The sequence below is a fragment of the Phascolarctos cinereus genome, unplaced genomic scaffold, assembly GCF_003287225.1.
Source record: "Phascolarctos cinereus isolate Bilbo 61053 unplaced genomic scaffold, phaCin_HiC Scaffold_7;HRSCAF=346, whole genome shotgun sequence".
Classification (NCBI taxonomy): domain Eukaryota; kingdom Metazoa; phylum Chordata; class Mammalia; order Diprotodontia; family Phascolarctidae; genus Phascolarctos; species Phascolarctos cinereus.
Window position 1 is genome coordinate 80,039,552 of NW_027556180.1, and position 13,232 is coordinate 80,052,783.

The 13,232-nt window shown below is 39.7% G+C and overlaps 1 protein-coding gene across 3 annotated transcripts in view; it reads left to right on the forward strand.

Annotated features, from left to right (window-relative positions):
- Window positions 1-13,232, forward strand: part of KLF7 (KLF transcription factor 7) — a 102,423-nt gene that overhangs the window by 32,050 nt on the left and 57,141 nt on the right. Inside the window, exon 2 of one of the 3 annotated variants that reach the window (XM_021008675.2) lies at window positions 11,527-11,955. In XM_021008675.2, coding sequence (XP_020864334.1) covers window positions 11,527-11,955 — 429 coding nt within the window. Of the gene's footprint in view, window positions 1-11,526; window positions 12,158-13,232 lie in introns of all 3 variants that reach the window. The other 2 variants (XM_021008673.2, XM_021008674.2) reach the window with 2 other exon arrangements.

Here is a 13,232-nt window from a genome sequence, read left to right on the forward strand (position 1 = left end):
GGATTGGCCTACTGCTCATTACTGCCTGCAAAGCAAAACTTTCTTTGACTCCATAATGCAGCATCTATACATATTTCTTGTTCAGTCATTTCAATATATCTGACTTTTTGTGACCTCAGTTTTTTTGGGGGGGATTCTTGGCAAAGATACTGGAATGGTTTGCCATTTCCTTCTCCAGCTCATTTTACAGATGAGGAAACTGAGGCAAACAGGGTTAAGTGACTTACCTGGGGTCACACAGCTGGTAAGTATCTGAGGTTAGATTTGAGCTCATGAAGATGAGTCTTCCTGACTTCAGGCCCAGAATTCTATCCATTGTACCACCTAACATCTATACAAACTTTGACTATTTTTATATCAACTAATCAACAAACATTTATTTATCACATGTATCAGGCACTGTGCTAGATACTGGGGATGTTGATTTCTTGTTTTCTCATTCTCAAATCCCCTTTCTTTCTCTTTTTTCTACCCCTTTCTCTCCTGTTTGTCTCCTTTCCTCTCTCCTTTTCTTTCTCCTTTCCTCTCTCCTCCCCCTTTTCCCGCTCTCCTTTCCTCTCCTTTTCTTTCTCTTTTCCTCTCCCCTTTTCTTTCTCCCTTTCTCTTTTCTTCCCTTTCTTTCTCCCCCTTCTCTAGTCCCCTCCCCTCCCCTTTCCTCTTTCTTTTTCCTTTTCTCTTTCATACTAACCACATCCTTGGATAATGGAAAGATGTTTGAAATATTTAAAAATATTTAGCATTAAAAAGACAAAAAAAATCCTACCTATGCTTCTTTGCTGAGCAGCAGCATAGCACAGCAGATGAGTGCTGGTCTTGGCATCAAAGATTCTAGGTTTGTGTCCCATCTCTGACACATACTGACTGGGTGACCCAAGACAAGTCACATAACCTCTCAGTGCCCCAGCAACTCCAAGACTTTAGTTGCAGAGAAGGAGCTGACCAGAAAGTTGGTAAAGGGAGTTACTGGGAGCTCCCTAAGATGATGAAATCACAGAGAAAAAAAAAGTGATCTGTTCTTAGTCATTGCCATGTGAAATTCTGAAATTGTGAACTCACAGGAAGAGTTTTCCTCTTAACTAAAAGTCTTACAGACTCCTGGGGCTGCAAGGGACCGTAGAGATCTTCTGGTCCACATCCCTCATTTAAAAAAGGTGGAAACAGAGTTAGACACATGAAGCTGGATTTGCCCAAAGTTGCAAAATTAGTTCCCAGAATTCCCAAGCTAATGATTTTTCTTCTAGTAATAGGCTCTGTCAATAATTTAAATCGATCCAATCTACTGGACATATTTTAGGTGCACAGTACAGTGCACTGGTACTTACTAAGTGTTTATAGATTTATTGTTGCTATGTGAGTCTGTGGTAGTCTTGCCTCTTTAGACAGAGAAGGGGCAAGATAGCTATTTTAGCTGAGGCTAGTAGCCCAGTGCTGAGTATATATCTGTGTAAGTGAACTTTTGTGTATGTGTGAAGGTGAGGATTCTAAGCTACATAAATCAGGCCTGTTCCGTAGGTAGAGGACCATACTCACTGGTGAGAACTAGCTATTTTTGGTGTCTGTAGCTCAGCTGATGCTATACATATCTCCTCACTTTGTGCCCCCTTCTATCCTTCTGTCTTGATCAGCCCACCAGAGAAGATAGGTAGGGATCATAGTTTTGAAAGCCTCATTGAGAAGATCACTACCCATTAAATTGCCTCTGTACTGAAAGGTCTCTGGGGACTGGAACCTGTTATTCCTGGGAAATTCAGTCTTTGTGTGTATGTACAAGTGTGTTTTTAGTGGGGATGAAATTGTATGTGTAATTTTGGGGGGAGGGAGGGACATTAGGAGAAGGTGGGGAATGTGTACTTAATTAACCCAACCAAAAAGGGAAGAACAATATCTAGGGAGGGAGTGAATGAAACTGGCTTATTTAAAAAATACCAACAGCCTGAGTCAGCCTGTGCTAGTGATTTGGAAGGGGAAGGGGGAGGTGATGTCATGTGTTCGGCATGTTCCCCCTTGTCTAAGTAGCTAAGTGCAAAGGGATTTGGGGAGTTGGGTTGAGGGGAGCTCTGTGTGTATTTGTGTGAAGGAGAGAGTGTTCTCAGCTCCTTGAAAAGTTAGCGGCAGGCAGAGATGGGGAAAGGGATAGGGGTAAGGGTAGTAAGAAGAGTATTAATAACCCCTTGTCAGCCTTCCCTGTTGTTAACGGTTTTTTTTTTTTACAACATGAGTTGATTTGAATCAAGACCTTATAGGCCGTTAATATTTGTTTATTTCCCTTGGCAAGGCATGGTGGGGGAAGGGAGGAGGTTGGTGAGGACTGTGCCTATGTGTTTTATTTTTGTTGTCAAGTTCGGTTTTCCATTTTGGGAGAGGGTGGTGGGCTCTGCTGGTTTGGAATTTCAACCAGGGCTGCCTTCCCCACCCCCACGTCCAAGAGGCAGGAGGCAAGATGTGGCCAGCTGGTGTCTTGAGCTGACACAGGTGCAGAGGCTGTGGGGGGTGGGGAGCAAGAATGATTACAGGTTTCTGAAGCATCAGGGCTTGCCTGACAAGGGCTCATCGAGAAAACTGCTCTTTATGGAAAATTAATGGTGAAGCTGGGAAAAAAAAATGAAAAACGCTACACAGAAAAAACTGGTCAGGGTCATTGTTGTTCTTGGGAAGTCATTTTTCCTTAAAGGGATCGGCTCTTCAGAAGTCTTTAGGCCAGAAATGAAGAGGAAAGATAGAGTCCTCTCCTTCTGAATCCGGAACCAATTGGCTCTGTCATTAGGCTGAATAGACTCATCCTCTGGGAGTTTCTCTCACTCCCATATTTTGTCTTTCTTCTTTCTCTCTCCCTCCAGTCCAGATCTAAGATTGAGTTTATTTTCTCATTGGTATCTTTTTTTCCTTCTTCATAGGATGGGTTCTTACATTAAAATAAAATATTTATACTGTATTTGCCTCATCAAATATAAAGGAAAGTTAAAAGACAAGATGGAGAGAATTGTCCAAGACTCATTCTTTGTCTGGAAGGTAACAGATGGGCCTATACTCCAGTGGTCCTAAATTTCATACTAAATACAGAATGGGTCTGGTTCTGGGTTAGGATGTTATCCAATCTTTATCTGTTTATATAGTACAGAAAGAGTATGATCTATTGAGCATACATCAGTGAAAGTTTTCCTTGGTTTGAATTCTGGAATTAGTTAAGCAACCTGGCACCTGGAATCTTTCTTTCTTTTTCTTTTCTTTTTCTTTTTTTGGTCCTAAATAACAGTGAGTGACTGCTGCTTTTTTTTTCTGATTTATTTATGTGTAGGAATTGAGTATCATGGGGAAGAATTTGAGAGCCCTTTCTTGGTCATTCCTAAAAAGCCACAGCTGAAAGCACAGTGAACCAGCTGAGGAAACTATTGTGTAGGACAGTGGGCCATCTCCTTTTCTCTCAAGTAGACTTTTTTTTTCTCTACTTGATACATTGAAGAATCTGTGGGTTTATTGGTGTGGGTCCACCCCTCGTCATATTTCTATTTATTAAGATTCCGTGATGTCTCTGTGGATCTACAGTCTTACTGACATGAGGATTCACTGTACCAGTGAAGTTAAAACATGTTCACTTTTCTTCCTAGAGAAAGTCTTGTTTATTTATTTCCCTAAATCCTGCAGTGAACATTTGACCAATGAGCCAGTTCTTTTAGTATTTCTGTAATGCAGGGAAGCAGGTTGTTTATTCTTCATTCTCGAAGAGGACCATGACATCAGGAAAGAGAGGTAATGACTTGTGAGTGAATTGCAAGAGGCAGAATGGAGTGATTGGTTAGAGGTATGGGCTTGGAGTCACAAAGACCTGGGTTTAAGCACCATTTCAGAGTCTCATTGACTATGTGATGCTGGGCACATATTAAATGCTCTGTACCTCACTTGTCCTATCTGTAAAGTGGGGGAAGGGTTTGACCCATAGCTCCAAATCTACAATCCTATAAAAGAGGGAGATGGGTTAATTTCAGAGTGACTTTGGGGGATGGGGAAGAATATTGGCTACCCCTTCAAATACCGGAATACATATGTTAAGATGTAAAGCAAACTAAATTACCAGTATGGACTAGAGCTAAACCCAAACCTTGAAAACTGCTGCTTTCTGTTTTTGGCAGGACTATATGCCATGACAACTTGCTCTAATACCTAATGCAGGCTCTTTGTTTCAGCTCTCTCTTCAGAGTGGCAGCTAAAGACATATGGTCAGGCTGTAGTCCTAGCTAGATGTCTGAGGTATAACCTTGGTCAGTATCCTCTTTCCACGTGCCTAGAAGTAAAAGGATTAAATTAGGTGGGCTCCAGGCTTTAGGATGCCATGAAATCTTGGAAGATGAAATGGGACAATTATTTAAAACTTATTTGTACCAGAAAAGATGTACACTTTCAATGAACTGTTTCCCTTTTTACCCTGCTCCCCCCTTCTCCTAACCCAAGGAAAGGGGACAAAACCCACAGGAACAATTTTGAAAACAGTTCTGGGAAAAGAACATGCTGGAGCAGCTTTGATAAAGATTTCAGCATTTTCATGTTTACATTGGACTAAATTAATGTTCACAACATTGTTTCTCAGATTTTGCAAATTACCAAAGGGAAAATGTAAATTCAGTTTCAGTTCAAGCAACTAGTTGATGTGAGAAGCTATCTGAAGAAATGCAATCTTACATTGGTTACAATACTGTGGTTATTCTGTGGAATTCAGCAATTCTGACAGTAATGTGTAATGCTATTGTACCTCTGGGGTGTACTATAGATGGTTTTTTGTGTTTCCTCCCACCTGATAGCTTAAAAAATGCAGTAAGAAGAACACCTCACTAGGACATTACTTGCTTATCCATGGTTCCTAAAGGAATTTCATTTTCTTCTGACCTTCCACTCAAATACCTTCTGGTAATGAAAATCAAAAGAAAAGTTGCTTAGCTGTTGATTTTTAAAACATTCCAGAAAATGATTCCTAACTTTTGCACAGCTTATTATGACTAATGTATATCCACAATATGTTATATGATATATATGTGGATCTATGTTTACATATGGATACATTTATTTACAAATATATATATATATATATGTGTGTAGTTATACACACACACAGACACACACACACACAGACACACACACACACACACACACACACACACACTGGGGTAGGCCAGCATTAACACCACTTGTCCCCCAACCCTGTTTTAAAATCCTTGACCTGAGACAGAAGAAGATTAGATGACAGTTTCCCCCAGTTAAATATCTGGTTCTGAACATCTCTTGGATTCAGGGTCTAGGATCTAAGTTACCCTATAGTCCTGTGACAGAAGACTGTGACATCTTTGGGTAAAGGTCACTTACACATATTAATGATTTTACCTCCAGGGGGGAGAGGGGGGAGGGAATGGTAGCAGACCTCAACAAATATTTACCATTCTTCACGCCTCAACTCCAATTCTGATAACTATACATACCAGAGTACAAAGGGAGGGAGGGAGGTGGAGTAAGTTTCTACAGTCACACCAGATTAGATTTCCTGAGGAATCTGAGGAGGACCTAAAAGGCAAAAACCAGATAGATTATAAATGTGTAAAGTAAGGGTTTTATGGGTAGATCCAGGGGTTCCATGAATTTGGATGGGAAAATAAATGCATGTTTATTTTCATTAACCTCTGATCTCTATTTAGCATTTTCTTCAATTATTTAAAAATGTTATTCTGAGGAAGGGTTCATGACAAAAATGGCTAACCCATGGTTTAAAGTAAACAAATAGGAGTTAGAGAAGACAAAAAATAATGTGCCTGAGATTTTAGTAAACAGCAACTCCAAAGTTCAGAAGAGCTGATATTTGGTTCTTTATGTTAATTTCAACTTTCCATTTTAGGATGCCCTTGAGGACCTCAAAGCACAAAAAAGTAAATTAATCGTCATAACATACCCCAGGAGAAGAGTATGGGAAAGTCAAGGATTAGTCCCTCTGTTTCTGTACTTCAGACTCACTTGGGGTTGTGGCAACATAGTTAACCACTCAGGGCAGAACTGCTAGCAATAAAGGACAGAAAAAGAATCCCTTGGGAGATCAAACCTTCAGGTGCTGTTTACTCAGGCAAAGTGCAATTATCTGGGCTAACATTCAGCCTAGGAACCACAGCTCATGCCCTATTCATCTTTGTGAGATGTGTCTCCAATTCAGTCGTGCTCCCAGACTGAGGAAAGGGCCAGGATATCTAAATGGCCTAAGAACCAATAAGAGGCCATATTATCAGTCATCCTATATTCCATATCCCTCCATTTCCCTAGAACTATCTCACATGATGTGTCTCTACTCCTAGGGTTTGGGCCCACACTTCATTACCTAGGAGTATGTGGAAGTGGGACTACACTGGGGAAAGACCACTAAAAGGCTGCCAGATAACTGCTGATTGATTACAAATTGCAGGCACTGGTATTGCTATATTAACTCTGGATAGCTTCAGTGAAATTCGATAGTAAGATTCAATTCTTTTGATTTTTATTTATGAGCATCTCACTTGGGTATATTTCAAGTGAGGCACTTCCTTAGTTCAACAGAATAGAAATTGTTCAACTATTGATTGAATGACTGTTGACTTAATGGGTAGGTCTAATGAACCTGGTACAACATTGGAAAGATAGCTTTGAATCCACCTTGTGCTTTTGAAAACACAAGGGTAAATATATCATACCCCTTAGTGTAGACACAGTGGGGTTGCAGGCTATTTTTACATTACATAGGGCCTTGAGTAGTGCAAAAATTTCTATGTTTCAAGTATCATACTAACCAAATGTGGATAGTCAGGAAGGTTAGAAGCAGGGGTATGTTATAAATGTTTAACAACCAGTGTTTCAGGAAAAAAAATGTATGCAGAACACACTTTTAAATTTAATCTTCATTATTAACAATTTATCACTTTCTTAAATCTAAACAATTAACAAAACATTAGATCAAGCTTCAGTTTGTGGCGTTCTCCAATGTCTGAGGTATAAATACTCACACTGAAGATTTTAACAATCAACTCTCTGTTTAAGTTGGTTCCTACACACCCCTACTTAGAGGTAACACAGAGTGATATATTATCTTCCATTATGAAAAGTGTCTTGGCTTTGTGATGTCAGTACTTGATTCTAGGCAATATCAAATTTGGGTATCATTTGGCATAGGGATCTTCTTTGCTTTTACAACCCTATTAGACTCAAACTACTCTTACTTAAATCCTCCCATCTTTCATTTCCCCCCACTTTTTGGAGCTCAAGGAATTGCTAAACTAATTCTTCCTTTTCCTACTTCCAATACTTTTTAGAACATCATCTCATTTTCATTGAAGGTATCTATCTGTTCTTTGACTAGAATTGCAAAAGATTTAAAAAATATATATATGATAATTTAACATATAAATTCTAACTTATTCATTACAAAATCTATTTCCTTTGAAACCTGTCAATGTCTTTTTCTTTTAACTTCTTGTCCCTCACCCCCAGTATACAATCAGTTGTGAAGAACTATCAAGTTTACTTCTAAAGTAAGTATTGAGTGCATTTCCTGCTTTCCATTTCTATTACCATCACCTTATTTCAGGCTCTCATTTCAACTCCTAAATGATCCCCCCCCTTTCAGTTTCTTTTTCCTTCATGCTTCTTCTTGATTAATCATAGATCAAATTACATCATTCCATTGATTCCCAAACAATAATTCCTTTCTCCCTAATAGTTAAATTTGAAGTTCTTTAGCCAGGCATTCAAGACCCTCCAACCTACCTTTGGATCTTCACCTCTCCTTTAGAGGGTCATTGTTTAAGCTAAGCTGGTCTACATTCTTCCACTACCTTTTACTTGCCATTCCCTATGCTTAGAACATTTTCCCATCCCTACATCTTCAAATGCTACTCATCCTTCAAGACGCAGCTCATGAGCCACCTCTTCCATGAAATCTTTTGTGAATATCCACCCCACCAATTCAGAAATGATCTTTCCTTCTTCAGAACTTCTACAGCATCTTGCTTGTACCCCTTAAGCAATTACCATATTCCCTTATGCATCACGGACAGGGGCGATGTCTTTTTTGTTGTGATATCTCTGTCAATATCAAACATAGTGCTGGGTATACAGCAAGTGCTTGATAAATATTTGTTGAATCAACCCATGATATAGAACAATACAAAACCTATTGACAACCCTCAAAGAGATCACAATCCTGGGGTACTGAATGGACAGCACAAATGTTTAATGTTGACTTTGAAAAGGTGTTTTGGAAATATCATTGCATTGTATTATGTCACCCATGACCTTTGGAAGGCTTCCTGAAAGAAGATGGCTTTAACTTGTATTATGAATGCAAGGAGGATTAACTGATAGCTAAGCAGATTTGGTATGAGAAAAAGGAAAGAGAAATGTAGAAGTAAAGGAAAACATAGAAAGTAAAAGGAAGTTTTAGGGATAACAGTAGAGATGTTTGGGGAATTTGGTGAAGAAAATTTAAGCATAGAGTAATTTCAATTTACGGTGAAATGGGAATAGGTTTGAACTGAAGCTTTTTGATATTTCTAGCATGCCAACTTGGATAGTGGAAGAGGGTGATGGGTTTTTTTGTTTGTTTTATTTCATTTTATTCCCCTGTTCTAAGACAGAAGTTACTTCTTGGAATATGAAAGCTGAGCAAATTTGCTTTTTGATTTAAGCTGGGGGTGGAGGGAAGGTGGGAGGGGTGAGTTGTATAATTCCCAATGGAGCCCTTGCACTTACAGAAGTGGTGGGTATGATATCAGCAAAGCTTGTGCCTTTGAGATCATTAGGGAGTGCTGGACTTCATCCAACCAGTGTATGGTCCTCATAGCAAGCAACCCAGAGGCCTTTCGACATACGTAATCTTGTTATGATCAAGATGGTAGGGGAAAAAGGATTTACCCTTATGTTTTAGATTGAAATGATCAGACCAAGGAAGAGAAGGTTTCTGTAATGGAAAGGTAGAGTGACTGACATCTGTATTAGGAATATGACTATTGGGAAAAAGAGTCAAGGCCATTTTGGCAGTATGGCATAGGTAGAATTTTCTGGTGTGGGATTCCAGACAGAATGAGGAGGAAGAGTTAAAGATGACAGCTCCTAGCAACTCAGAGGGTGTTTAACTTTTCACTGATGCTGACTCACTGAGGTAGATAGATAGTTCAAAGATCAGATTAAAAAAAAAACAACCCCCCACCCTAACCCAAACAAACCCAGAACCAGATCAAAATCTATTTTGTCTCCAGGAAAATCTCTTTGCTTAGTTCTAACTACTTATCCTTGTCCCCTATGTATTTGTAAAGTATTTTCCTCCTCCCTAAATTTCTCCCTACCAAGTGCCTGGATGTGATATTCATATCAGTGTTAATAGTTTTATTAAAAGAATGCTGTGCACATTGCTGGTGTTGAATGAATGTTATTTATGCATATATTTTTTTAAGTAACAACGATGTCTAAAGGCAACTTAAAGCTCAAATCTTGTCTCCTTATCTAATAATGCAGAGTTCTATCAGAAAGTTGATTTTTTCCCCTCCCCTTTGCTTTGTCTTTGTAAATGTCACCAAAAATAGAGACATTTAACTTGTTGACAGGTTGTTATGGATTAGATACATGATTGAGAATAAAAGCCTGAAGACAGAACATCTGATTCAAAAAAATATAGGTTTCATAGCAGTAATATGGAAATATAGTGGTAGTCTACTCCCCCTCTCCCTCCCCCCTTTTTGTTATAAATATCTACGTGTGGTAGTTCTACATTTGGTCAAGTGTGAGCAGATTGACATGAAGGCTGTAAATTGCTAATCACAGTTAAAGAGCTGGAAGGGACCTTAGAAGTTGTGTAGCTCAACCTTCTCATTTTACAGATGAGGAAATTGAGATACAAAAAGGTTGTGATTTGTCCAAAGTCATACAGGTAGTAAGTTATAAAACTAATATTTCAACCTAGGACCACATGATTCCAAATCCAGAGCTTTTTCTATTTGGAACAATTTCATTTTGTTCTGAGGGTAGAAACTCCTTTCATATGTGATAACTAAAACTTTCAGTCTTAGATGGTTGCTTAGAGCGCTTGCCCATGGCATATAGCTAATATATTTCAGAAGCAGGATCTGAATCCAGGTCTTCCTAACTAGAAGGGCTTAGCTTAGCCTTCTGTTCACTATTCTAATGCCTCTCAATGTTTTAGATGCACATAGAAAGTCTCTTGTTGATTTCCCCTCACCTTTTAAAAACAACCACCAAGGAGGGGTTGTATAACAGATTTGGCCATTCCAACATGCCTTAAAAGTCGGTTTCACACTGTTCTAAAGATTTTGGCTTAAAAATGATTCAAGAATTGCAGATACTATGAAGCGTTTTGAATTTTTCTTTTCTATACTTTGAGTCTTGTGAGAGATGGAGCTTTGGGTTTTGTTGAGACCAGTCTTTACCAGATTTCTTAGCTGTCTGAAGTTACTTTATAATGTGGTCAGAGATTCTAAACCAGAGGTGGGGAGCCTGCAGCCTGGAGACCACATATGGCCCTCTAGGTCCTCAAGTGTGGCCCTTTGACTGAATCCATTTGGGTTGGCTGCACTTGAGGACCTAGAAGGCCACATGTGATCTCTAGGCCATAGGTTTCCCCACCCTTGCTCTAAACAATTGTAACAAGAACATAAAATGCTGTAGCAAAGCATGTTGCAATTGTATTTGGAAACAATGCCTCCAAAAGTAGCAGTGCTGTCTCTATTATATCTGCAAGAGGTACTCTTTAAAAAAGATTTGGCTCCTGTTTAGCAGAGGCACAATGTTTCAGTCAGAGAATATTGGTAGAAATATGACATTGGTTGGGGGAAAACAGGGAAACTTGATTTTTATTTTTGTTACTTGTGTAATAGCTACTTTGAAGAAGAATGTTGGGCAATAGGAAGGTTTACTCTTACTACCATGGGTTTATAATTTGATTTCTCTACTTTTTGTTTACATGGAAATTACCTCTAACAAGCAGTTTGAACTTGAGCAAATTATTTCATCTGTAAAATGGGTTTGTCTCTATTAACACCTAACATTATATAGAGCACCATAGAAATGTAAAGTTGTTAGCTGTAAAATGAGGCTATTAGATCAACTCATCTCTGATCTTTCTTCTATCTCTAAAGTGCTGATTTAGTGATTCTTAATGATGGTTGATGGCTCTAAACTGGATTAGGAGAAGGGAGATTATCTCTTGTAGGTCCGTCTCCAACACTGTCATGCTGAGTGATCTTGACAGAGTTAGGTACCCCTTGTGAGCCTCTATTTCCCCATCAAGATAGTTGGAATAATAGTATCTGACCTTTTATAAGCTTCTGGAAATTAGCATGAGAGCCCACAAGGAGACTGAGAATGCTAGTCCTTGTCAATAAATAAAGAGACTGCCCTGGTCCCAGCTATGGTACACCTTCTTGTAATTTCTTCCTTTGCCTTCTACCAGCTTGTAGGCTCATGGTGTTCTTTGCTTCTGATGGCTGTTTCTTTCCTTCTCCTTCCCTATTTCAGACATGCCTCGAATTGGAACGTTACTTGCAGACAGAGCCAAGGAGGATCTCAGAGACTTTTGGTGAGGACTTGGACTGCTTCCTTCATGCCACTCCTCACCCGAGCATTGAAGAAAGCTTCCGGCGCCTAGATCCCCTCCTGCTCCCCATGGAAGCATCCACGTGTGAAAAAAGCTCTGCAGTGGACATTCTGCTCTCCCGGGACAAGTTGCTATCTGAGACCTGCCTCAGCCTGCAGCCTCCAAGTTCCTCCTTAGATAGCTACACAGCAGTCAACCAGGCCCAGCTCAATGCAGTGACCTCATTAACGCCTCCTTCCTCCCCTGAGCTCAGCCGCCATTTGGTTAAAACCTCACAGACTCTCTCAGCTGTAGATGGCACAGTGACATTGAAACTGGTGGCCAAGAAGGCTTCGCTTAGCTCAGTAAAGGTGGGAGGGGTGGCAGCCGCAGCAGCAGTGACATCAGCTGGGGCCATAAAGAGCGGACAGAGTGACAGTGAACAAGGAGGGATAGGGGCTGATGCATCCCCTGAAAACAAGAAGAGGGTTCACCGTTGTCAGTTTAACGGGTGCCGGAAGGTTTATACAAAAAGCTCCCACTTAAAGGCCCACCAGAGGACTCACACAGGTAGTGGTACAAGTAGGACACATGTGATTTCTCTCCTTTTTCCTCCTTTAGCTCCACAGTGTAATGGACGTACTCTTATGCTGAGGCTTGTTACTCTGTAGGCTACTTCTGAAGATATGGTGGTGGGAGGTGAGGGAATGGAATGGCTGGCTTTTTTGGTGTGAGATGTCAAGATATTCCATGTTCTAGAGATGGCATTAGGCTTGATATTAGGAACATTTCCTAAAGTTAGAGTTATTCCAAAGTATAATTGTACTGCTAACAAAAGTACTGAATTCCCCTTCACTAGAGGTCTTTTTTTTTTTATCAAGATTGTAGAAGGGATTCCTTTTGGGTATAGGTTGGACCACTAGTAGGTCTCTGAGGTTATTTAGGGGGTCACTGTGCACTATGGCTGTGGAGCACCTTCATAAGTTCAGTGGGGTCGATTCTTTGTGATTGGACTTAGGCAATCTATCCTTTTCAATGAAGCAAGCAGCAATAATCTAGCTATATAAGCCACTGTAGTCATCTGGCTGCTTTCATTCTGTGGTCTTTTCATGTATTTAGGCTTTTGTTATTAAATCAAGTTGATATGCATGTGATTGTAGAACTTTGGATGTTGTGTTTGGTTTGGTTTGGTTTGATTTTTTTTTTTTGTAGGAGGCATCCTTCCATGAATTCACTGTTAAAGGAGAGACTTAGGGTTTTACCAGCCCCAGTTCCTCCAGCAATTCTGATTTTTATCACTCATCAATGGCAAGGGAGTTTCAGAGTTCATTAGATGTGATCATTCTGTAATTAATTGACATTTCCTCTTTTGCATTGTTCTCTGGTTCTTGCTTTACTGGGAGATGGTAAGATAGCTTTACAATGAGATTGTTACTACAAAATTGCTAGCATGTGCCTGTATTGCAATGTGTGTGGCATGGAGGGGACTGTATATTTCAGTAGGACCTCCTTGATATAGGCAGATTAGAAGCCAGATTGATATTTTAAGCTAAAGAATATCATAACTAAACCAATATAGTGTGGTCCATCCAAAACCAGAATGCATTTCTTCCTGTATAGAAAATGTTGAAATCCTCTAGTGGATGTA